Raw genomic sequence first — 27,207 nt, 5'->3', positions numbered from 1 at the left:
CACTTACTGTGTGCAGAGCACTGTTACTTGCCAGTCCCTAAATTACAAAAAAAAACTATCGTGTCATCATTTCAGCCCTCAAAGAGTGGCCTGGTGGCAAGAGCACGGGCTTGAGCATCAGAGGATGTGGGTTCTAATCCCGGCTCTGCCACTTTTCTGCTGTGTTACCTTGGGCAAGTCACTTCACATCTCTGTGCCTTGGTTACCTCATCTGTAAAATGGGGATTAAGGCTGTGAGCCCCACGTGGGTCAGGGACTATGTCCAAACTGATTACCTTTTATCTACCCCAGCGCTTAGAACAGTGCTTAACACATAGCTTAACAAATACCATCATCATCATTATTATTTTTTGCTACAGTGTGATGAACTAAGGCAGGTCCTGTATGGCCTTCTTCACTTGATGAGGTCAGAAAGAATAAAGACTTTTAAATTGGTGAAATTTTTTGATGTCGTGCAGAAGGGTTGCTGTCCCACTGCCGTGACACCAGAGCTCCCAATAGCCCTTGCTCCAACCCAGCAAGGATGCAGATACCAATTAATCAGTCATATTTATTGAGTGCTTACTGTGTGCAGAGCACTGTACTAAGCTCTTGGGAAGTACAAGTTGGCAACATATAGAGACAGTCCCTACCCAACCCTGTGTGGCCTTCCAAACTATTAGAGTGTTGGAAAGGTCAGCAGCATAACCGCAGCTGTGACTTCTTTGATTGATGGTCTGAGCTGCCAGACACCTGAAATCCTGCTGCTCCTTTCTCATTTCTCACCATCTGTCTTTTGTATTTATGGTCTTATTTCTACCTTGTCTGCTCCCAACTCCTCTCTCCCATCTCACTTTTATATTGGGAGCCACTTAGTGTCCAAAGACCTTGTTTATGACCTCACCAGTGTGTTTCTTTCCCAGTGCTTAGTGTGGTATTTTGCATACAATAAGCACTTAATAAATACTATTACTATTGTTACTGGTCTGGCACAATTCACCCATCTATTTTTAAGGCCAACTTTAAAAGTATTTAGCATCATTGCCTTTTTAAAAAATGGTGCTTGCCATGTGCCAGACACCGTATTAAGCACTGGGGTAGATACAACCTAATCAGGTTGGACACAGTCCATGTCCCACATGGTGCTCACAGTCTTAATCCCCATTTTACAAATGAGGTAACTTGGGCACAAAGATAAGTGACTGGCCCAAGGTCACACAGCAGGTGAGTGGTGGAGCGGGATTAGAATCCAAGTCCTTCCAACTCTCAGGCCCATGGTTTATCCACTAGGCCATGCTGCTTCCCAAGTCTTTCAAAGTTTGACTTTTTTTCAAAGTTTCACTGCATACTCCACTGAAGAAATTTGTTTCACTGTGAGATTATTTTAATAGGAAAATATTCTTTAATGCAGCCTTGATAATAATAATCATCATAATAATAATAATGGCATTTGTTAAGCGCTTACTATGTGCGAAGCACTGTTCTGAGAGCTGGGGTGGATACACGGTGATCAGGTTGTCCCATGAGGGGCTAACAGTCTTCATCCCCATTTTACCCAGGAGGTAACTGAGGCCCAGAGAAGTTGTGACTTGCCCAAAGTCACACAGCTGACAATTGGCAGAGCGGGATTTGAACCCATGACCTCTCACTCCAAAGTCTGGGCTCTTTCCACTGAGCCACACTGCTGAATTGTCCAAAACCTTCACCCCCAAAATCCACACTGGCCCTTCTATATTTGCCTTTGCCACCCTGTTTCTAGACTCTAGAGCCTTTAGACCCTTGAGCACATGTGGAATTTCAGCCAAAAGGATATTGGATTAGAATCTCATTTTATACTCAAGCTTGCTCACCTAACGTATTTAGTGAGGTGGGGAAGTGAATTTTCCAACTGTTGATGCTCTGTTGTGTCTGCAAAAGAAAGGTTTTGCTGCATTTTCCAGTCTGGCACTTTCACTCAATTCATTTACAAAATTTGGAGGAAATATGCATTTGTACATGTGCTTGCGAATGAAATGTGAGGTCGGCTTAAGCAACTGTACCGGGATACTTTCGTGTTTGGTTCTTATTTTCTTAAGCTGTAGGTAATTGGCAGTTCCTTGGTGACAGGAAAATTATTTCAAAACGCATAGAGTTCCTCTTTTATTATTATTATTTTAAGGTACCACTGATCAGAACGCTGTCGCTTTTCAGCTCATGTATGTGTTTTCTTATAACCTTGTTGCTGCCTATTTTCCCTTGTTCAAAGAAATGAGACATTTGAAAAGTGGAGAAAACAGGAGGCCTGTTGAGTTGCACAACGGTTAGCTTCGGTACCTTCCTTTTCCACGGCAACCAAATGGGTTAAAAACAAGGTTTTGCTTTTTTAGGGGTCCTTTCCCTAACACCTGTCTGCAAGTACTGGATTGGATGGGGGATGAATCAAGACTATTGCTGAAGGTACTCTTGATAGCAGAAGAGCCTAATTTGTCTCCTCTATTAAATTGAAAGCTTCTTGTGGGCAGGCAATGTATCACTGTGTTATTCTGTACTTCCCAAGCCAGCTGGCAGAGTGTATTACATCTAGTGAGCCCTCAATGAATGCCGCTCCTAAATGCTGCTACTACTTGTTCTAACTTTCTCTTCTCTTTCTCCTAATAGGAACTTTTTACTCCTGAATGCAAGTTTAAAGAGTCTGTTTTTGAAAACTATTATGTAATCTACTCATCCATGCTGTACAGACAACAAGAATCTGGTAGGGCGTGGTTCCTGGGGCTCAATAAGGAAGGCCAAGTTATGAAGGGTAACAGAGTGAAGAAAACAAAGCCAGCAGCTCATTTTCTACCTAAGCCGTTGGAAGGTGAGCTTTGAGCGATCCCAGTCAGATCCACCAATATTAACCAAACGTGTGTTTACAGCTCCTCGGCCCTGTGATCCGCTCTGCTCTGAGAAATTTCAGTATTCGATCGGGCAAGCAGCATGGCTCAGTGGAAAAAGCCCGGGCTTTGGAGTCTGAGGCCATGGGTTCAAATCCCAACTCCACGGCTTGTCAGCTGGGTGACTTTGGGCAAGTCACTTCACTTCTCTGTGCCTCAGTTACCTCATCTGTAAAATAGGGATTAAGAATGTGAGCCCCACATGGGACAACCTGATCATCTTGTATCCTCTCCAGCGTTTAGAACAGTGCTTTGCACATAGTAAGCGCTTAACAAATACCAAAATTTTTATTATAATTCGTCTGAATCAATCTATTATATGTATTTATTGAGCACTTGTTAGGTGAAGAGCCCTGTACTAAGTGCCAGGGAGAGTACAATGCGAAAAATTTGGTAAACTCGATTCCTGTCTTCAAAGAGCTTATTTCTTACATATTTATGTTAGTCTGTCTCTCAATCTAGACTGTGGGCAGGGAATGTGTCTGTGCATTGTTAAATTGTGCTCTCCCAAGTGCTTATTACAGTGCTCTGCACACAGTAAGAGGCTCAATATATATGATTGACTACTTACTCCCTCAAGGAGTAGGGGAGGCGTACATTTAGTTAAATCACAGATAGGAGAAACAATAGAGTATAGGGTTAGGTATACAAATGTAGTGCGTCTGGGATGAGGTAAATATCATAGTGCCTAAGGGTTAGAGACTCAAGTCCGTAGGCGGCACAGAAAGTGATAGGGAGTGCAGGCTTAATCTGGAAAGTTCTCTTGGAGGAGTATTAGTGTTAGTAAGATTGTGAAAATGGGGAGAGCAGTGGTCTGTCAGATCTAAAGCGACGCTAGAGGAAGCGCAGAAGAGGGGGTTATCAATGAGACAGGTGAGATTGACGTACAGTGAGCAGGTTAGTGTTGGAGAAGTGAAGACTATGGGCTGGGTTGTAGTGGGATTGATTTTATTAGAAAATAGTCAAGTGCAGGATTAAGTAAATAGTTGGAAATTGAAAATTTTAGCATCTGTGAACAAGGATGGCGCTTTTCAAAAACCAAAAGGTCATCTTACAGAAAGGAGCTGATCATAGTCCCCTGGCAAAATGAATCCTTCCATTCTTGTTAGTGACTGAAAATGTAGATAAAATACATATATTCAGAATGATGCAAAAATGTAAGAAAGTGTGAAGATTTAAGTATTCAGAAGCAGCTGCTTCATTTTCTGTGCTTGTGTCTGTGATTGACAGGCCGGAAAATAAATTTAGTAAATATGTCTATTCAGCACACATTTTATACTGGGATTAGTGTGAAATGAAACAAAATGAAGGAAATCTGACCTAACAGTAAAGGGTCAATAAATTTCCTATATTTTTTAAATAATGTACAATATGTTTTTTCTTCAATAATATGAATGTACTGAGCTCACTGATCTCTAGTACCTGAAGTTCTAGTCTTTTAATAGCATTTGCATATGAAAGTTAATTTACTTTGATCAACAGCTTGGCCTAATGGACAGAACATGGGCCTAAGATTATGAGCCCCATGTGGGACAGGGAATGTGTTCTACCTGATTATCTTGTATCTACCCCAGTGCTTAGAATAATAATGATAATAATAATGGCATTTCTTAAGCACTTACTATGTGCAAAGCACTGTTCTAAGCACTGGGGAGGTTACAAAGTGATCAGGTTGTCCCACAGGGGGCTCATGGTTTTAATGCCCATTTTATAGATGAGGTACCTGAGGCACAGAGAAGTTAAGGGACTTGCCCAAAGTCACAAAGCTGACAATTGGTGGAACTGGGATTTGAACCCATGACCTCTGACTCCAAAGCCCAGGCTCTTTCCAATGATCCATGCTGCTTCTCGTGAACAGAACTTGGCACATAGTAAGCACTTAACAAATACCATTAAAGAAAAACCCCACCACTCAGCCATACTAGAATGTCTTATTAATGAAACAGAAAATGTTAGACCTTTCTAATTACCCCATCAGAAGTGGTGTTTCCCTCTTTGTTCAGGTTTTGAGGATTGCATAGTGGGAAGTGATTTTAAGGACTTTCCGACATGTTTAGGTGTGTTCCAATCCCATGATGGAGGGAAGCACAACGAGTGGCTTAGAAATTTATGAATAATCCAGGTTAATAGGATTTAAGTCATTTGCAGATAGGCAGATAGCCTTTGAAATGTCAACTCTTTCAACTCCTGTTCCTAGCTCTTAAACCCATATGCTTCGCTGAAGTGAATTGAGACTTTTTCTTATTGAAAAACAGGCTGTATGGTTTTGTGTGCAATTCATGCTCCTTCACATAATGGAAATAAATATTCTTTTCTGGTTCGCCAGTAGTAGGGCCATTCGGTCTTCCTATTTGATTAAATTAGGCAAAGCTCAGAAATAAGTTATTTTGCATCCCCCAGAGGAGCTATCATAAATAACAGAGCTACACTGCATTTCAGTCACTTCGAGTCTTTAGCCTGCTTCATCTAACTCTGAACTCATCTTTAGTGATAACCATCCTACCGTTGCCCTGGGCTGCTACACAACCAGACAACAACTGAAGTGCTCTATAAACAATGATAGGGGCTGCTCTAAAACCATAGATTAGCTCCTACTTTGTATTTTATTTCAAATGTTCCTAAGCAATAAAATGATCTAAATTGTCACTGGAGATGGCAGAGCAAGTGCTTGATTAGTAAGAACTATTATGGGTCATTTGTGTTTATTCTGAAACTTCTCCCCATAAAAACAGCAAAGTTGGTCCTTGGTTGCTATTGCCTTCTATTTTAATTAGTCGAGGGGACAGGCAACTGGAGCTCTGTTCACCAGCACACGACATAATAATAATAATAATAATAATAATGGCACTTGTTAAGCATTTACTATGTGCAAAGCATTGTTCTAAGCGCTGGAGGGGATACAAGGTGATCACATTGTCCCACGTGGGGCTCATAGTCTTCATCCTCATTTTCAGATGAGGTAACTGAGGCTCAGAGACGTGAAATGACTTGCCCAAGGTCACACAGCAGACATGCGGCAGACCTGGGATTAGAAACCATGACCTCTGACTCCCAAGCCCGTGCTCTTTCCAATGAGCCATGCTGCTTCTCTAAGAAAGCATCCACTGAGAAATCCAGTGAGAGTTTGTCCTTTAGACATTGTAAACGTAAATATATGGATATCAGTGTTTTGGAGGGTGAAATCCAAGATGAATCGAAGGGACAGCTGAAAGGTAGAATGTTGTATCAAAACAGGTGCCTATCATAAAGGGGTTGAACTACTAGGAAACCTACAAACCTGCTGGGCTAACCAGACTGTCTTGTAAATTGGGCTTGCTGGGTATTTCTAAGTCTCATAACTTCTGATTTCCCCAGGTGTCATTCACTTTGAAATTTCCCTTCCCAGGAGTTTCCCGTGTCTGTCTCTAAGAAACACACACTACCTGACCTATTTTTTCCCACTAACCTCGAATATCCTTTCTTCATTCTGTATTTTACAATTGTATCCATCAGAGGACTATGAATGACAATTAAATGCCGAGAAGGCATTTACAATTAAATGTTATAAATCAAGCGGTGACCCCTGAAAAACTCTGCCCTAATTAAGGTCCAAATTGCTTCTCTATCTTATTCTGTGCCTCTGGCTTTTGGCACTAGTGGGTTTGCAGCGACTGGAATAAACAGGATGCGCCATCTCCCCCTGTATTCATTCATTCATTCATTCATTCAATCGCATTTATTGAGCGCTTACTGTGTGCAGAGCACTGTACTAAGCACTTGGGAAGTATAAGTTGGCAACATATAGAGATGGTCCCTACCCAACAGCAGGCTCACAGTCTAGAAGGGGGAGACAGACAACAAAACAAAACATATAGAATCCAAAGTTCAATCAAGAGTTTGGCTTGGGATAGTAGATTTGCTTTAATGAAAGCCCAGGCTTCACCAGACTTGAACAATCTTGTACAATCAAGGGACAGAAATCCGATTTAATTTTGGAGGATGAGTCTCCCCACCGAAAGCCCACTTTTCCTGTGTGCAAGCAGATGAGAAGAAAACCTACTTGAATTCTGGAGCAATGATCGATAGACCCCTGGACTGTAAGCTCACTGGGGGCAGGGAACGTTTCTGCAGCACCTGTATATATGTTTGTACATATTTGTTACTCTATTTGTTTTACTGGTGCATATTTACTGTTGTATTTATTTTATTTTGTTAATATGCTTTGTTATGTTGTCTGTCTCCCCCTTCTAAACTGTGAGCCCGCTATTGGGTAGGGACTGTCTCTATATGTTGCCAGCTTGTACTTCTCAAGCTCTTAGTACAGTGTTCTGCACACAGTAAGCGCTCAATAAATAAGATTGATTGATTGATTAGTACAGTGCTCTGCACACAGTAAGCACTCAATAAATACGATTGAATGAATAAATGAATGCCAACTCTGTTGTAACGTAGTCTCCCAAGCGTTAGTACAGTGAGCATTCAACAAATACCCCTGATCGATTAAAAAGACTCTTCCTCTCCAAAGGAGGTGGTAGGAGGGAGAGGGAGAGGTGTAATCAGGGAGCGAGGGAACAGGAAGTATCAAGTTGGGGAATCCAGATAAGTGCTGACTGAGTGTTCTGTGTCCGTGCTTTCTCTTTCCACTTTTATCCCCAGTGGCCATGTACCGAGAACCGTCTCTGCACGATGTGGGCGAAACAGTGCCGAAGACCGGGGTGACGCCAAGTAAAAGCACAAGTGCTTCTGCAATAATGAATGGAGGCAAACCAGTGAACAAGAGCAAGACGACATAGCCAGATCCTCACAGGTGTCATGACTTCCTGCACCCGTGCGCAGTTGAGCGACTTATCCCTGCCAGACTAACGGGCACCGGTAGCTGAGGATCAGCTGGAAGGAAGCGAACGCTTGCTCTTGGCTGTTTCTGACCTAACTTGTTGCAGGGGGATAAATCTCAACATGTTGTTCCACCCCAACAAGAAGACACCTGGATTACCAGCTAAACTCAGACCCCCTACCAGATATGGAATGCCTTTTTACTCTCTTTTCTGTAACTGTGACACTTCATGTGAATGACATCTTTCACAAGTTCACTCGATACTTTGCCTGCCGACAGTAACCATAATCCTTTTTTTCAGCCCAGTATCCGCGAAATCCATGTGTTTCAGTTTGATTTGGTAGCACACAGATAATCTCAAGTGATTTCTAGTTAGATGCTGTACACCTGTGCTATTCTGAATTTCTCTTCTCCCTTTTTTTTCCCCACCAAGCTGCTTGCCTCCGCTGTCTGTGACCTTTTGCAGGGATGTGTTTCTCTATAATTGAAATGTTGCAGGTGGCTTAGTTCTGAAAGCAATCAGGGAATCAGGAAGCCTTCAAAATTTATTATTATAAATTGCATCTAGCAAGAATAGGGTCATTGTCTCTGACTTCCAATATTGATTAACCACAATACACTTTAATAACAGATTCCATGCTCCCGAGGTTGGCATTGTTGTGGAGGGAGATAGGTCAAACACAATCAACGGAGAGTTTTCTGAGACAGGTGTTTGACACCCCCTGGTAGTTTCTGTGTGTGTGTGTGTGTGTGTGTGTGTGTGTGTGTGTGTCTGTACGTGTGCATGTATGTGCGTGTGCGTATGTATGTGGTGTGTTTTATACATATCACAAGCTTACTGGTAGGGTAACATTTGCCTTGGCCAGCAAGCAGACCTGCTTATTTTGGAGAAAGTGGGTCCAAAGAACTCTGTAGGCCTTGTAGGCCTGAATTAAGGCTCATTTTTCATCAACTAACCCTCATGATCTGAAAAACAGTAATTCTGACCAACAAGAACTTGCCTACCTAAATCCATTTCAAATATAATCCCTTCCTGTTTTTAATGAACTGAACTTAATGCCATCACGAGTTCTGGCTGTGTTCCCCTCTTGCTCAGCCGAGTATGGCCAAGGGGGCTGTTGTGTGGTTTTCTTGTAGCACCAGTGTTAGGATTAGTTCTGAATTAGACTTTAATATTTCTGGTGTTTAATGATGAGCTTTTAAACTGGACATAGAAAAAAAAAATCTTTTTTTTTTTTTTTAGCTCAGCTCAGCATGCCAAGTCCGGTCCTGGGTACTTCACTGGTAATACCTCTAAACCCAGCTTCACAGGCTTCACCAGATGGCTCAGTTAACGGTGCCTTGCCTTGTAATAATAATAATAATAATAATGGCATTTATTAAGCGCTTACTATGTGCAAATCACTGTTCTAAGCGCTGGGGAGGTTACAAGGTGATCAGGTTGTCCCACGGGGGGCTCACAGTATTCATCCCCATTTTACAGATGAGGGAACTGAGGCACGGAGAAGTTAAGTGACTTGTCCAAAGTCACACAGCTGACAATTGGCGGAGCCGGGATTTGAACCCTTGACCTCTGACTCCAAAGCCCGGGCTCTTTTCCACAAAATACAGTATATTCAGCTACTGTAAGTCAACCCAGAGGAAAACCAACTCTGTAAAGGAGACCAAGTTCTTGGCTCATTTACATGGTTTTTTGTCTTCTTCTTTCTCTTTTTTCTTTCTTTTGGAAACAATGATGCTGGTACCCGTTAACTGAGCTTTAATGAGGTCAGGGAAGCAAAACAAATGATCGCATGATGCAAAATGCTGAATATTGTAAGTGAATAATTCCAAAACCCTTAGCAGTGAACTTGTCAAAGATTGAAAAGAAAAGGAGACTCTGCGTCTGCTTAAAAAAATGGCATATTTACTTCTCAGAAGGAATCATTAAGACCAAGCTGTACCTCGGTTCTAGAAAACAACATGTGGGATCCATGCCCTGGCCTCCTGCTACTATTTTAATGTTGAAGGACGATATATTTAACATTTATCCCACCTGAACATGTTTAAGGAGATTGATTTCATCATTGCTCTCTGTCAAATTTCATCCAGCACTTGCCAGTTTAAAACGTTTGGCCTGCTTAGCTGATTAAAACAGTATAAATTAACTGTTTATGCTTATGAATTTTTCACATTGAATTCAGTTTTAATAAATAAAAGGTAGTCAAATGTTTCAGTAGATTATTGTTAATGCTGCTAAATCACAGATGACATATTTTTTTGACAGTTATTAATTTCTGGTTGATTCATTTTTATTTAAAAAAAGCCCTGTGTTAAGTGTGCGTAGTTTTACTAAAGAAGATGAAGCACAGGAGGTGAAGTTGATTATTTGTTTTATCCTCCCACCCCACCCGCCCCCCTCGCAGAGAAAAAAAGGGAAAAGCTCTTTTGTTGTGACAAAGTATGCCAGAAAGACAAGATAAAGCGTGGCCCTAAGTTACCACACCCTCACCCATACATTCACACATCCCTCCCCACCGTTTTCGAAACTGAACCCCTGTAGGGTGGGTACTTATTTCTCCCTCATGCCAGTTGACTGGTTTTACAATGTAGGCTGGATTTATTTTTGTAAATGACTAGGATGTACTGTAAATGTAAAACTCTTGATTTGCTTTTCTTTTCCCCCTGTTTCTACGGATTGTCTATAAGGGTGTTTATTCTTATGAATGGCTGTCTTTCAACAGTTTCTTCTAAAATATGTTTGAACATATAGCAGAGGGGTCTTTGTTCCTTGTGCTTTTATTACTTTAATTTCGTCTATTGTCTCATCTGTTGCATGGAAAGAGGATGGCAATGATGAACTGCATGTAGTAGGTTCTGTGTATCAAGAACTGTTGGTATGTATTACTAAATTTACATACATATATGCAAAGAGTTTGTCTGCATTGTACAGTTTATGTGTTTATTATTATTTGTTGTATTACACAGATGCAATGTATTGAATAAAATATTTATATGAAGGCTTATTGAAAAACATCAAAACAACTTTATGTAACAACTAGAATGTGCAAAATATCAGCGCACCATCCACTGATCTTGAGAACGTCATGTAAATAGGTTGGCAAACTCAATTCTCCACCCCACCCCTTATACCGTGCCAAAGAAAATTTTAGCTCCTTGCTAATACCTCTATTGCTGTTTTCCAGGATAAGACTTCACCATGCTGTTCCCTCAAAAATTATAAGTTTGCTGTTAAGTAAGTGAAAATTATTTTCAACTGTCTATTACTACTGAAGTACTGTATAGTAAAATTGGTGGAATCAATTTATATTTACAGATGGTGTGGTTTATATTCCCCTGTACCTAGGCCACATGTATCGAGTCTCTATATTATGCCAGACTCTTGTGTGTTTATTTTCGGGATTTTTTTTCTTGTCACTTAGTACAGAATTAGATTGTCTTGCCAAAGCCCACACAGAGAGACTCCAGTATCGCTTCTGGTTAAATAACACACACGCAAATTTATAATGTAGATATTCCGTAATGCAGTAGAGTCACTCTCTTTACTTTAAAATGAGAGTTTGGGGGCTAAAACTTTATTTGGCAAAATTGCAGAGATGTTACACTCTCTTTACTTTAAAATGAGAGTTTGGGGACTAAAGTTTTATTTGGCAAAATTGCAGAGAGGTGTTACAGTATTCCACTTTGGCATTAACAAAAAAAATGCCTTTGTCCTAATGAAAAAATTTTGGATGCTGAATTTTCTGTTTCTTTGGTATTCCTCCTTTGAAAAATCAGTTCCTTCCTAAGTGACCTCATAAAACAAATCCTCAGAGGCGCTCCTAGCTCCTCTTCTTGTTCATTGCTCTGAATGCATTTTGGAAAGCACGCATGTGGGTCAAACAAGCATCTAATGTCTTTAGAAGTCACATTTCAGCCTTTAGAACCACTAGCAATTGTACCAGAGAACATCCTGAAGTTAAAGGGAACCATTATTTTTAAAAAGATACTGAATCCCAGATCATTGGCACACACACGTTAAATTTTCCTTAGACATTCACACCATGAGTAGAAGCAGAGCTAAGCACTTCTTCTTAGGTGAGAAGCTGATAGCAGTTGAAATTAAGGGTACCTGATGGTTATTCTATTTTACTATTTAGTTCTCAGAAATTTTCTGGCAGGCAGCTTGTCATTTTTTTTTTTTCAAAAATATAGCAAAATATCAGTGTGGCTACAGAGGTGCCCACATAGTCAAGTTAACAGCCCCAAACCGCTACATACCATTTAGTTTTACCTGTTCTTTGTCTTTCCAGTTTCAAACTGGAATCCCATCCAGCTAAGGTTATGGTCAGTTTCTTTGTGTAGCACATGCTTATTGGGGGAGAGAGGCTGGATCCGATGGGATGAATTGTTCGGAACCTAAGTCTTAACTATTTGCAGAGAAACGGAGCAGGAAATGTCAATTTGTGCCTGAATTACATAACTGAGGCTTTGGAGGGTTCGGAGGGGGTGAAGAATTTTCAATAAGATTTCAGGCTCAGGGGCCCATACCGTACTTCCAGTCAATCAACATGAAAAGAGAACGAAGGCCCTAAAGGGAAGGGCTGTGAGGTGGATGTCTTGATTCTTCCTCCGAGGAGGAAAGCCCAGCTGTTTTTGATTATTTTGTTGTGTCCATTTCTGACCCCTGCTGACCATCTCATCCCTTTCTCAGATGGCGGTGCTTTACCCAATTTTCTTCTTTTCTTCTTTGTCATTTTGAGGGTTTTGGCCCAGAAAAAGGTGGCCCTTGAGTCAAGATGTAACCTAACAATTTAAGAGAAAAATTGTTTGTTTACATGTGGGAAATTTTCAGATGTATCACTACGTTTCATCTCGGATGGCAGCAATGCACCTCTTAGTGGAGCTAACGGGAATGGCATTGCCAGACTTAGAGCAAAAGTTTTAGAATGGTTACCAGTAGGATACCTTTAAAAAGTGAAAGTTTAGTTACTGTTCAGATAACGTTGTTGACTATCAAAGACTTATGCAGTCCTTCTAATTCAGTTTTGGTAATTTGTAGTTCTGTTAATTGCAGACTTTAGCTTGATAAAGTATTTCTTTCACGGTCACTTGGGCAAACGATTTACATAAAACACCCTTTGAACTGCAATGTCTAGGTTAAAATCATTTCTCTAGAAGAAGAAACGTTTGTAGGAATGCATTCTGGGGAGATTTTTCACACTTTTCTTAAAAGGAAATGTAAAAATAAATGTGTGTGTTTAAATTTACAGAGGTAATGAAATATTCAATAATCATATAGAATATTAAACACACCAAAGGTAATGAGAAGTTATGCTCTCCTTTGGAGAATCAATAAAACTAGTCCTAGAGCAGAAAGAAAAGTTCTTTCAAACCTGGGAAATGAATAGTGAATGCACATAATTCATCCCTATCAAATTAAACCTACTAAAGTAGTTGATTTTTGATATTAAATCTAAAGAGGGGAAGAAAATGTATCTTTATGTATTTTCCGGTCTTTTGGCCTGAAATATTTCCTATCCACTAGTAGGAAAGTAACTGTTACTCTTATAAAGAATATAGGGAAGGTTATTAAGATTGCATTGATTAACCTTCTGGAAGAGGTTGACAATTTTCAACCGCAATCAATTTTGGTAACCAGAAATTTTGTACTGCTAAAATTACGTACTTGCAGAAAGCATTCAAATTTCCATAACAGAGGTCACAATTGCTTTTTTTTCAATATACACAGATCCCCAACTTCTAGTCATGTTCTAACAATTCTAAGTCACAGTACTGAAATTTCTGCATCATAAAAATGAAATTTGCTACTAAAATGGTCATCTCTCAAACCATAGAAATGATTTTTGCTAAGTAATACCAGAATTTTACAGAATGTAATTCATATTTAGAAACAACAGGTTTGTAGGTTTTTTTGCTCTGAAAAATTGAAGGGCTGCCGAAATCAATGTAAATGCATTTCGAAAGGCCCCCCAATTGTTAATTTTTCCTAATTCCATGTGAATTTGGTACTGAGCTTCATTTCACCATTGCAAAGAAATAAAATTTTATTCGGAACACTACACTGAATATTTGTTTTTACTATTAAATCTGCAGCTCTTTTCTAACCATTTTTTGAACTCGTGAAGTGACAGCACTGAACTAAGGCCCATCTTTTTTGCTCTCATCTTTCCAGTGCCTACGGTACCTCTTCATGATATAGTTTAAATGAATAGGAAAGCATTTTGGCTCTTTCAAACCTCTAGACTTCCCTAGCAGTCTAAGTTCTGACAGAGGGCAGTAACTTAGATCCCGGGGAACATCAGGTTCAGTGAATCCAACACTTGCGTGTGTAACCTCTAGCCTTTTCCAAAGCAGGGAGGCTTAGGTGGTTACAAAGGATTAGTCGCTCAAAGTCTTTAAAATGATCACTTTTCATTTCCCACGCTTTAAAGTTCAATAGGTAAGTTCACATTCACAGAAAGCATAGGATAAAGGGCGCACAAGAATGCCAGTATTTATTAAAATTGGAAAATCGTTCTTTTTCCTTAATCTTTTACCATCCTGCATGGGTTTCGAACCAACCAACCAACTTAATCACAGAGTGAAAGCACGGTGTTCTAAGGCAAAGAACTGTGCCACAGCATGGATTCCTGACCCCATTGACTATACTTCAGATCATTCACATCTCACTTATATACATGTGGAAATTCAGAATCAGATAAATTCCACAAAGTGCTAGAGTAGAGGCTTTACAGATTTTAATAAGATGACACTGCACTAGGAAGTACTAATATATATATTAGTACGTATATATATTAGTACTTCCTAGTGCAGTGTCATCTTATTAAAATATATCTTATATATATTTTGCTGTGGACAGAGCTGCTAGGGGAGTAAATTATTCAAGAAAGCTCTGTCTTGTACTATTTCCATCTCAGACTGTTTAGGCTCTGTGGTTAAATGGATACCCAGATTTTACTTAGGCATTCAGACTTGGAAAAATATAACAATAGTCTGTTTAAGTAGTCCTGGTGGTGATTACATGCTGTTTGCTTTGCATTTGTGTGTTCTAACAACTTACAATAAAAGAACAACTCAGTCCATAATGGTTTCCATGCATTGTTAAGGGTTTTCTGCCCCAAGCCAGATTTCACAGGCATTTCCATTCCATCCATCCCAGCACTCACAGTTTCCGCAGTTACATATACCATTCCCTGGAACAGAAATGAACAGGGGAATAATTATCATAATTGAAATGAACACCATTAAAATGTGTTGTTATAAAACTTAGCAAGCCATAATAAAACCATTTCATTGGCCTTTTATGGATTGTCTGATTGTGCAGAACCCTTTCCATTTGATTAAGCGGCCATGAAATACTGGCTCTTTCAAATCTTTAATGGCATTTTTTCTAGCAATGCCATCAGCAAAAGAGTAAATATTGTAATTATTCCATCATGTTTTGCACCCAGCTGTGGTTCTGTGTTATCCTCTGTCTTCCTTCCGTGCATGGAGATGCAAGCTATGAATTACAGTAACATTGCTTTCAATGAACTAATGTCATAAACCTAGACAAGCTTCAACCACACACATGGGCAGGCTGACATCAGAGAGCAGGGGAACCTTTAGAGCTGAGGTAGACTGAGAGGGAACTCCCTGGTTGGATTTTTATTTTCTCTAAAAACATAGACAGTGAGGAGTGGTACCTCGCTGCTCAGGTTCCCCCTTCCCCAGTTGCCCTTTTGGTCCCTGTCCCTCTCCTGTGCTTAATACAGTGCCTGGCACATGGTAAGCGCTTAACAAATGCCATTATTATTATTATTCAGACTTTTTTCTTCTGCTGCTGAAAATCAGCAAGAGAGCTGGAAATGTTCAACAAATAGTCCCTCCAAACACTGCTTTAAGACACCTCTCTTGGGGCCCACACCATGTTTAACACAACTACCGAATTCTTACGATTTTGAAGTTATGCAAAATGTGGACCCCATTCCTTCAAAGACCATTCATTCATTCATTCAATCATATTTAGGGAGTGCCTACTGTGTGCAGAGCACTGTACTAAGCGCTTGGGAGGTACAAATCAGCAACATATAGAGACTGTCCCTACCCAACAAGGGGCTCACAGTCTAGAAAGACCAACTCTTCCTTCCAAGAGATTGCAACCCAAAGAAATGCCCTCTGCTCCTCACATGCTCCAGGGTGAATATTGTATCAAAAAAAAATTCATTTCACTTTCTGGTTGATGCTCACCCATGATTTAATTACTAACCATGCTTTGCTACTCAGCTGTCCTTCGTAAATCAATTCAACTCTGAGCCTGTGCTACCTATAGGCCAGGACAGTCTACGTAGCATCTAGGAGTTATTCTTATGACAGGAATGTTCCCATTCTGCCATCCACAGACAGATAATAATAATGATGGCATTTATTAAGCACTTACTATGTGCAAAGCACTGTTCTAAGCACTGGGGAGGATACAAGGTGATCAGGTTGTCCCACCTGGGGCTCACAGTCTTAATCCCCATTTTTACAGATGAGGTAACTGAGGCCCAGAGAAGTGAAGTGACTTGCCCAAAGTCACACAGCTGACAAGTGGCAGAGCCAGGATTTGAACCAATGACCTCTGACTCCCGAGCCCGTGCTCTTTCCACTGAGCCACGCTGCTCAGATAAAACAGTTGGTCCATTTGAATCAATGGCATTTTTAAAACTCTTACTGTGTGCAGAGCACTGTACTAAGGACTTGGTTGAGTACGATGCAATATTCTCAGCCCACAAGGAGCTTTTAGTCTAGAGGGGGAGATGGAAGTTAAAATAAACTGTATGCGTGTACACAAGTGTTGTGTACAGTTCCACTCTTCTTCCAAGGACTGCTTCGGTTCCCTCAAGACTGTAAGCGTATTGTGGGTAGGGAACATGTTGTATCATACTCCCCCAAGAGCTTAGTACAGTGTTCTGCGCACTGGAAGTGCTCAATAAATATCACTGATTGATATCAAATACTTAAAAGGTACAGATCTAAGTGCATCGGCAATGCAGAAGGGGGAGGAAATAGGGGAAGTGAGAGCTTTGTCACAGAAGATGGTCTGTCATATATGAAGGGGAAAGGGAGTTCCAGGCTAGGGGGAATGTGTAGGTTAGGAGTTGGTAGAGAGAAAGATGAGAGTGAAGTTCAGTGAGTAAGTTGTTTTAGAGTGAAGTGTTTGGGCTGGGTTGTAATAGGAAATCAGGGAGGTAAAGTAGGAGGACATAAACTGATTGAATTATTTAAAGACTACGGTAAGGAGATTTTTGTTTGATGCAGAGTTGAATTTGAAACCCTTTGAGATCTTTGAGGAGGGAGGAGATGTGGGCTGATTTTTTTTTTCAGAAACATGATCTGGGCAGCAGATTGAAGTAAGGCCTGGAGGAGGGAAAGACAGAACAGCAGAGAGGTCAGTGAACAGGTTGCTGTCAAGGTGGGATATAATAAGTTCTTGGATCAAGCAGTCTGGTTGGACAGGAAAGGATGAGGCAGTATTGTGAAGGACGAACTGTTGTTGACAGATTAAGTACGTATCTACAAATCATATTTTATGTTATATGAAACATATAAAATATAAAATGTATATACAATTTATAAATCTCCCCTCCACTCTGTGCGCAGCACGCAGTAAGTGCTCAATAAATGTCACTGATGGATTGAATGAGAGAGATGAGATGAAGATAACACCAAGGTCGCAGGCTTGCAAAACAAGGAGGATGGTGATGCCGTCTAAAGTGATGGGAAAGTTTTGGGGAGGAAGGGGTTTGGATGGGAAGATGAGTTTGGTTTTGGCCATATTAAGTTTGAGGTGTCAGTGGACCATCTAAGTAGAGACGTCTTGAAGAAAGGTGGAAATACAAAACTGCTGAGAAAGACGTCAGGCTGGAGAGGTAGGGAATCATCATGGAGAGAAAGTAGTTGAAGCCTTAGGGAGCAAATTAATTCTCAAAGGGAATGGGTGCAGATGGAGAATAGAAGGGGAACCAGAAGTGAGCCTCGAGGGGCTCCCATAATTAGAGGGGGGGGAAGCAGAGGAGGAGCCTGTGAGAAAGTCTGAAAAGGAGAAGCCGGAGAGACAGGACCTTATTGTTCACTGGGCCCGCTGCCCAAAGCCATGAAGGGGAAGTCAATACCAGACCTGTGCAGATGAGACCATCGTGTCTGTCGCAGTCTCGATCGTCGCATTCACAGAATTCTCCTGAAACGTACCATTCCTGGGCAGAGCAGATGCAGGTTCCGCAGTAACAGGAACCTGAAATGACCAAGATCGTTTCTTGCCATTCCCATACAGCAGGGCTATTCACTGTGGAATAGAACATTGCAGGCCCCTGGACAATTGCTCCCTAGCTAGGAAGCAAGCTAAAAGTAGATAATGAGGATAAAAGCTTATTGACTAGCAGGGCCCCTTAGAGGAGAGCTTTAGCATCAGAGGTAGTTCTTGAAAAGGCATGCTTTTATTGGTTTTTTTGTTCCTTGAGATTTTCCAAGAAGCTGTAATTAACATTAAACCAGTTGAAAATACTAATACTACTAATAATAATGATGACATTTATTTAGTGCTTACTATATACAAAGCACTGTTCTAAGTGCTGGGGAGTTTACAAGGTGATCAGGTTGTCCCACGGGGGGGAGCTCACAGTCTTAACCCCCATTTTACAGATGAGGTAACTGAGGCACAGAAAAGTTAAGTGGCTTGCCCAAAGTCAGCTGACAAGTGGCAGAGCCGGGACGTGAACCCATGATCTCTGACACCAAAGCCCGTGCTCTTTCCATTGAGCCACGTTGCTTCTGAAATCCTTCTGAAAAGGATTCAGAACATAAATGTTAATGGGGTTCATTAGCCACTCTTTCCAGTTCTGGTTGAGATGGAAGTGTCAAAGATGCACAAAAATAAATCTCTCACTTCTGACTGATCCAGCAATCTACCGTTAGGCAAGATTCCCCTTACAGAGAGCTGAGGTAGCCGAATGGTTTTTTTGAGCGCTTATTGTGCGCAGAGCACTGTACTAAACACTTGGGAGAGTGCAATGCAACAGAGTTGGCAGACATGTTGCCTGCCGACAACACGTTTACAGTCTCGAGAGGGAGACAGGTATTAATATAATTATGTATATATACATAAATGCTGGGAAACCAAGGGTGGGGTGAATAAAGACTTACTATGTGTAAAGCACTAAGTTAAGCATTGGGGTAGATACAGGAGAATTGGATCAGCTTCAGTCCCTGTCCAATATGGGACTCACAGGAAAGACAACAGATATTTTAATCCTGTTTTAGAGATAAGGAACCTGAAGCATAGTAGTTAAATAACTTGCCCAAGGTCGCACAGCAGGAAAGTGGTAAAGTCAATTCTGTGTTCCATCCACCAAATAACTCCTACAGAGTATCTTATTTTTCAAAAGAGATCAAAATGAGGAATACTATTTTTGTTTAAGTTTATATAAGGAAAAACTCCTGATGAACAAACTAATCTCCTTCTGAGTGCAATATTTCAATCATTTTGCACCTTCAAAGCAGGAACTGTATCTGTTGCTCTTATTGGATGCTGCGATGTGTTCAGTGCTCTGTTCTGCACATAGCTGCTCAACTGGATGGATGTGAGTAAATCTGTGAGTGAAGTGAATGGATGAAGGGATGAATAAGGCAGGACCGTTGAGTAACGGGAGCCCTATGACAAGTGAGGTGGAAACTGTTCTTTGGGGTTGATTATTCTTCCATCTGTTGCAATGAAAACTGATTTCTTATTTAATGTGAAAGAGTGCTGCGAACCTCTCCGTTCGCACATTAATAAGGTCAGCCTTACTTTGGATCGAAAACTTGAAATGTGTAAAGCTTCCTTTCAAGCATTTCCCATAAAACGTGGCTCAAATGATCACTTTTTGTTTGAAAAGTGCTGACAGTAAACATATCAATTTCAAAGTGGAAAAATGATGTAGATTTGGCTGACCACTAAATGGGCTAAGAAATCAATTTTGTTTTATACAAAATTGGCAATGCCTCACGATAACTATGATGCTGGGAACGTCCACTAGTCTAGTTGTTACCTTTATATGGCTGGTTCGTTTATGTCTGGTGGTTTCAAGTGTTTTGTGAGCACCAGTGAGGCATCCGAAAAGTTCGGCAGCAGTCTGATACCTGTGTTCCCAGTGGGTGGGTCTGACTGAGGGATAAAACTGATGCTTCTGCTTCTCATACTTGGGTATTTATTGGGCCTTGTATTTATTGAGCGCTTACTATCTAGATGGAGAGACAGACATTAAAGCCAGAGAGATATCCAAAGATCCTTGCTCCATTTTTCCAGTTATGGATACTGTTTTAGTAGTTGGGCGAAATGGACAGTGGCCTGGACAGGTCAACAGGGTGACCATGGCCCACACCCAATGGTCATCAAACGGCCCTTCTCCAGGATATTACTGAAAGGAGGCAACTTCCCAAAAGTAATATTGCATGTACTACAGAGTATCTTATTTTTCGAAAGAGATAAAATGAGGAATGCCATTTTTGTTTGTTTACATAAGGAAAAACCCCAGATGGAAGAACTAAGAGTGTGGTAAACTTTGGCATGTGGTTGGGGAAAGAAATCTTCCTCTCTATCGGTGTCCAGTAGAAAGCTGAACCGTGAGCTGCCAGCTCTGCCTGAGATGCCAAAACCCCCCCCACAGATTTTCAGAATTTGGGACTTGCAAACACTTAAGATCACTGTGTAAAATCTGTATCTAAGCAGTATGGCCTGCTGGAAAGAACCCAAGCTTGGGAGTCAGTAGTCATGGGTTCTAATCCTGGCTCTGCCACTCGTCTGCTGTGTGACCTTGGGCAAGTCACTTAACTTCTCTGGGCCTCAGTTGCCCCATCTGTAAAATGAGGATTTAGACTGTGAGCCCCACGTGGGACAACTTGATTACCTTGTATATACCCCAGTGCTTAGAACAGTGCTTGGCACATAGTAAGTGCTTAACAAATGCCATTATTATTATTATTATTGTTTATGAGTCTCTTCCACAGGGTCACAGAGATGATCCTGCTGCTGTCAGTCACTATTTCAGTATTGCAAGAAGCAATCATGGCCTAGTGGAAAAAGCATGGGCTGGGAAGACAAAGGACCTGGGTTCTAATTCCGGGTGCACCACTTGTTTGCTGTGTGACCTAGAGTAAGTCACTTCACTTCTCTAGGCCTCACTTCCCTCACCTGTAAAATGGGGAGTTGTAAAATTGTAACTCAACACCTGTTCTCTCTTTAACTTAGACTCACAGCCCATGTGAGACCTGATTATACTGTCTTTACTTCAGAACATAGTACAGTGCCTGACACACAGTAAATGCTTAACAAATACTACAATTATCATTATTACTATCATTATTAGTGTTGGAGTTCTGGGTTGTATTTTCAATTTTAGAAAAGTAGTGTTGAGTTGCTTTTTTATGCATGGTTTGTGTTTTTCCTTTCCCCCTCGTTGACTTCCCCTTGCATTACATACAACAAAATCCTTCTTTTCTGTTACTAAAATCACAAAAGATTTCATGACTATCATACCTGTTTTGTAACAGGTATATTTTCCCTTTCCTTAGCTGATGTAGCAGGAGGGAATATCCTTTATTTCATTTAATTGTTTTAGGGCAAAGTCTACAGGTCTTAAAACTACCAGCAGCATCTGTTGCCAAATTTCTAGACTGTGAGCCCGTTGTTGGGTAGGGACTGTCTCTATATGTTGCCGAATTGTACTTTCCAAGTGCTTAGCACAGTGCTCTGCACACAGTAAGTCTTCAATAAATACGATTGAATGAATGAAAAATTTGAAGATTGATAAACAATTTGGAAAATCCGATTTTTTGTGGATTTTGAAGAGATATTTATATTCAATTTAAACAACTCTAATAATTCTGTTAGGAGTATAACCATGTGTATGTTAGTATATGTCACACTCATATTGTTACTTACATCATACTGAGAGACAGGAGAAAATATATTTTCTTGTGGAAATAGATGAGCAGAACTTTCATTTCAAGTTCAAGCTAATACTTGGCAGCTCCAATCCTTCATTAGAGTAATATGGGACTATTTCATTAGCTCGTTAATCAATTTAACTTGGAAGGCCTTTAATTTGCTAAACTTACTTCAATCATGGTTCAATTCAGGTCATAGCAATACTGTTTTATGAGCCTCAAGACTGCAGCAGGTCTTAATTTGATATTATATGAAATATTTTGATAATTTTGCATCAGCACTGTCATCAAAATGTCTAACAAGCCAAGTACACTGGGATGCAATTACCTGTATGATATACATCCATCATGAACTTGCCACTCCTGTAAGTTAGGATAAAGGCACATTAATGTCTTGATCCTAGGAAGTAGTGTAACCTAGTGAAAAGAGCACAGTCCTGGGTGTCAGAGGATGTGAGTTCTAATCCGGCTCTGACACATGTCTGCTGTGTGATCTTGGGCAAATCACTTAACTTCTCTGTGCCTCAGGTACCTCATCTATAAAATGGGGATTAAGACCGTGAGTCCCAGGTGGGACAGAAACTGTTTCCAACCTGACTAACTTGTATCTACCCCAGCACTTAGAACAGTACAAGTGCTTAACAAATACCATAATTATTATTACCACAGAGGCAGACTTAGTTGCAGACTTCGAAAGCGCAGTATAGATCTAAGTGAAAGGCATCTGTCCAGGAATTGGGTCTTGTGTACCCTAAGATTTGAAAAAGAATGATTGGTGACTTTATTATTAGAGGGCTCTTATTATGCTAGAAATGGACAATGTGCTAAAGTAGTGTTTTGCCTCCAAAGAATGCCAAGTGCTTTCACTTTCAACTCAGTACTACAATTTGCTCTGCTTAGAGCAAGGGAGAAGTCTGATACCAAGGGAGATTGGGTTTCCAACTGCTGAGCCGGGTGGCATGGAAACCAGGTGCTGTTGGAGTAAAGTACAGTGCCTTACCCTTTATCTACCCTTCAACAGGCTGCTCTAACTAAGGGCCACATGCCTTGGGCATCAGAAGAAACTACTGTGTAAAGCTATCCAGACTTCTTCATGCCTCTTTCTGTCGATTCCCAACTCTCAGGAATCAACCGCATGATCTTATTGATCTTTTTACATTCCTAAAGGACAGGTCCGAGGACAGATATCATATCATATGGTGCACCTCAAACATGAGGAGTGCCTGAAAAGTAAACACCTTATGTCTAAACCACCTCCACACTGATATCTTGAAGCATAAGGTTTACTGGTCATGACGTGCGATGGAGTGGGAATGATCCCAACTAGAGACTGAAAAAGCATTCTCAGAAAGATAGAAACAAGGCAGGCAACTGGAAATCAATCAATCAGTTAATTGCATTTATTGAACTCTTATTGTGTGCAGAGCACTGTACTAAGCAGATCTGGTAACCGCAACAACAACTCATCCTTAATACACTGATATGGGGATGATGTTGAAGCAGTCTGGAGGACAGCCTCTGTCACTGAGCTCTGGGGTACCACGTGGACATTTGAAGTGCTAGATCAAAGCATTTTGGTTCTTTAAAAATATTCAGGGATTTCAAATTCACTTCACATTTGTTGGCCCCGTGGAAGTGCTAGAATTTGTGACATCGTAGCTGGCAGCTTGGACTTTTGTAATAATCCCTAGGGTATGAATGGTCCTCTAAACTGTATTTGTTTTAAGGTTTTTCTTCACTCCAAATTTGGAAAGAAATAAATGTCATTTCTCTCCTGTCCCCTGAGGTGACAGCTTTGTTTAGCCTTTGAATAACAAAAGGTCATGTGGTTTTTGAAAGGTTGAGTGAAAGGATGCTGCTAATTACTAACTTAGTACCGATGATAAAAAAGTGTTGCCTAGTGGAAAGAGCATGGGCCAGGAGTCAGAGGACCTGGGTTCCAATCCAGCTCTGCCACTTGTCAGCTGTGTGATCTTGGAAAGTCATTTCACTTCTCATTGCCTCAGTTGCCTCATCTATAAAATGGGGATTAAGAGACTATGAGCCTCATGTGGGACATGACTGGGTCTAATTTGATTAGCTTAGTATAGTGCCTGGCACATAGTAAGCACTTAACAAATACCTCCCTATATAGATGGATATAGAAATGCATGTATATATACATATATATAAAACAACCTCAGCCTTCCCAAGAAATAACTCTCATACATATGATAGTAATAATAATGGCATTTCTTAAGCACTTACTATGTGCAAAGCACTGTTGTAAGCGCTGGGGAGGTTACAAGGTGATCAGATTGTCCCAGGGAGGGCTCACAGTCTTAATCCCCATTTTACAGATGAGGTTACTGAGGCACAGAGAAGTGAAGTGACTTGCCCAAAGTCACATAGCTGACAATTGGTGGACCAGGAATTTGAACCCACGACCTCTGACTCCAAAGCCTGGGCTCTTTTCCCCTGAGCCACACTGCTTCTCTATATCCCATGTCAAAAAGACAGAGGGACCTTTCAAGTGATACTTATCACTGAAAACCTTACCAAATTGTGGATTTTTATACATCAATCAGTAGTACTTATTGATTTCCTACTTGTGCAGACCACAGTATTTAAAACCTGAGCGAACATGATCCTTGCCTTAAAGGAGCTTCAAATCCAGCAAGTGATAGAGACACTAAAATAATTTGCAAATGGGCCTTTGTTATAAATTAGTGCTTAAGTAATAGGGTATGTAAGTAAGACATATACATAAGAGCTACAGGAGGAGGTAAGTACACAAGCTGTTAAGTGGCAACAAAGTTTTGAAACCGCAGCCGGTAGTGATATAACCTGTGAAGATTAGATCTTAATCAGGAAAGGTTTTTCTGGCTGAGATGTGATTTCAGAAGGGTTCAGAAGTTGGGGAAAGCAGTTTTCTGCTGGATATGAAAGGGGAGAGAGTTGCAGACAGAGGAAAGGATGTGAGCAGTGGTCAGTAGTGGGAGAGAAGAAACAGTGAATCGGATGGCTGGAGTGGAAGGAAGAGTGCAAGTTTATTGGGAGCTAAGAGTGGATAACTAAGAGGGAGAAATCTAATTGGGTGATTAGAAGTTGGGCAGTTTATGAAAACAGACAACTCAGCCTGATCATTTAGAGAAGCAGCGTGGCTCAGTGGAAAGAGCACGGGCTTGAATCCCAGCTCCACCACATGTCTGCTGTGAGACCTGGGCAAGTCACTTAACTTCTCTGAGCCTCTGTTACCTCATCTGTAAAATGGGAAATAGGACGGTGAGCCCCACCTGGGACAACTTGATCACCTTGTATCCCCCCCAGCACTTAGAACAGTGCTTTGCACATAGCAAGTGCTTAAAAATTGCCATCATTCTTATTATTATTATCATTTGGAACATTTTTCCTCTTGCCATTTCACCAGGCCCTTAAGTCTCTTTCTGGGCACCATATTCCTTATGGTTTTCAGAAGCAGCAAAGGTAGGGACTTCTAGCTTCCTGCCCTGATCCTCTACAGCACCAGACTTACAAACAGCAGACCATGCTATCATTTAATGTTCTGTGGTAAAGGACCCTCTTAACTCAATTAGGGATCCTCTCTGCGAAAGCCATCAATCACTGTACTAGGGGCGTCAGAGAATACAATGCAATAGATTTGGTAGGTATGATCCTTGCCCTCAAGAGCTTACAATGTAGTGGGGAGTAGCAGGACATAGATCAGAAAGCCCACCTGAAGACCCGCCATGACTGGCTCTTCTGGTGAGAGGAAGAAGAAGTTGTTTGTTGTGTTTTCACCATCCCTACGTTCTTCTTCCAATAATTCCTAATTCCTCTTAGACCATAAACTCTCTATGGTCAGGGAATGTGTCTGCCAACTCTGTTGTATTGTACTTTCCCAAGTGCTTTGTCAGTGCTCTGCACACAGAAAGTGCTCAATAAACTCAATTGATTGATTGAACACGCCCCCTCTTCATATCCTTCAGTTGGTCACTCTCCCCACCTTCAAAGCCTTATTCAATCATTCAATCGTATTTATTGAGTGCTTCCTATGTGCAAAGCACTATACTAAGTGCTTGGGAGAGCACAATACAACAGCATTAGCAGGCACATTCTGCTGCCCTCAATGAGATTAATCTAGCACATCTCGTCCAGGAGGCCTTCCCTAAATCCTCATTTTCTCTTCTCCCACTCCTTTCTGTGATACCCTTGTACTTGGATCTGAATCCTTCATTCACCCCTCCCTCAGACCCATAGCACCTAAGTAAATATCCATAATGTATTTATTTATATGTTATAAATATATATATTGTATTTATATTAATGTTGTAAATTTGTTGTGGGATAGGAAAGTGTCTACAAACTCTGTTATATGGGTATACTCTCCCTAGAGATTAGTACAGTGCTCTGCAAAAAGTGCTTAATAAATATGATCTGATTGCTTAGTACAGTACTCATAACGCAGTAAGCACTCAATAAATACCATTGATTGATTGATTACAGGATTCCTTTCCAGGTTTTATATCAAACAAGTTCAAGCAATCTTCAATACACCACCACTCCAGACCGACCAACTCCACCCCCTTTCTTTACTATGAGACCAAGAGAACACAAGTTTCGCCTGCAGGAAATTCATTCAAACTTCTTCAGGTAAAGCAGACAAAAGAGGGAACAGGAAGAAGAGGGTGAGAACACAAATAAAATTTCCCTTTAACATGCTGCCTGATTACTTTTCAAACCACTAATTGATTTCTTTGTAAGCCCGATGTAATTTTTTTAAGCCTTTGGACATGTGGGCAAGTGCTAATTTGCATGGCCGCATCTGATGCTTTTCTCTCCTTTGTAGTTTCTTTATCACAGAAACCACAACTTTTCAACATTTCCCACATTTCAAAGACAGTTGCCACAACCGGCAGTGCACTGAGGCATTTGCAAAACAGGTGTTGATTTAGTCACAGGTATCCACTACTAGAAGACTTACCCTTTCCTGAACACAAGATGCCATCTGCTGATTCACACAAACTCTTATTTTCTTCTTCTGTCATGTTGCACTTTCTTGAATGTTGGCAGAGTTTTCCAAACCACCCTCTCTCGCAAACACATCGACCGCAGGAACAAGTGCCATGCCCTATAAAACAAGGAAACGGGAGTGAAATTAAGTGAAAACTTGAAAGCTTTGAGGAGAGGCAGACTATTGCATCATGTGACCATAGACAGCACTTCTCTAACCACTAGTCAGCACTGCACAAAATGAAATCTGGTTTACTGTGCCCATTTAATGGATGGTATGGGAATAGGAGTGAACCCTGAAGCAACTGATCAATCAATCAATTGTATTTATTGAGCATTTACTATATGCAGAGCATTGTACTAAGCACTTGGGAGAGTACAAGGTGTTACAAGGCCTTCAGGAGGCCTTCCCAGACTGAGCCCCTTCCTTCCTCTCCCCCTCGTCCCCCTCTCCGTCCCCCCATCTTACCTCCTTCCCTTCCCCACAGCACCTGTATATATGTGTATATGTTTGTACATATTTATTACTCTATTTATTTTACTTGTACATATCTATTCTATTTA

At 40.8% G+C, this 27,207-nt stretch overlaps 2 protein-coding genes across 3 annotated transcripts in view; one reads left to right on the top strand and one right to left on the bottom strand.

Annotated features, from left to right (window-relative positions):
• FGF14 (fibroblast growth factor 14) overlaps positions 1 to 8,934 on the top strand; it is a 460,968-nt gene extending 452,034 nt beyond the window's left edge. For both annotated transcript variants that reach the window (XM_038759851.1, XM_038759852.1), the window contains 2 exons: positions 2,617 to 2,815; positions 7,527 to 8,934. In XM_038759851.1, the coding sequence (XP_038615779.1) occupies positions 2,617 to 2,815; positions 7,527 to 7,663 (336 nt within the window). In that variant the 3' untranslated portion in view covers positions 7,664 to 8,934. The remainder of the gene's footprint in view (positions 1 to 2,616; positions 2,816 to 7,526) is intronic.
• Positions 8,935 to 10,628: 1,694 nt separating this feature from the next.
• ITGBL1 (integrin subunit beta like 1) overlaps positions 10,629 to 27,207 on the bottom strand; it is a 177,560-nt gene continuing 160,981 nt past the window's right edge. Inside the window, exons 9-12 of the mRNA XM_038759722.1 lie at positions 26,615 to 26,761; positions 17,849 to 17,962; positions 14,768 to 14,900; positions 10,629 to 12,489 (exon numbers count right to left, since the gene is read on the bottom strand). Of these exons, the coding sequence (XP_038615650.1) occupies positions 14,809 to 14,900; positions 17,849 to 17,962; positions 26,615 to 26,761 (353 nt within the window). The 3' untranslated portion in view covers positions 10,629 to 12,489; positions 14,768 to 14,808. The remainder of the gene's footprint in view (positions 12,490 to 14,767; positions 14,901 to 17,848; positions 17,963 to 26,614; positions 26,762 to 27,207) is intronic.

The sequence above is a fragment of the Tachyglossus aculeatus genome, chromosome 17 (assembly GCF_015852505.1).
Source record: "Tachyglossus aculeatus isolate mTacAcu1 chromosome 17, mTacAcu1.pri, whole genome shotgun sequence".
Classification (NCBI taxonomy): domain Eukaryota; kingdom Metazoa; phylum Chordata; class Mammalia; order Monotremata; family Tachyglossidae; genus Tachyglossus; species Tachyglossus aculeatus.
This window is presented reverse-complemented; position numbering and strand designations above follow the sequence as displayed.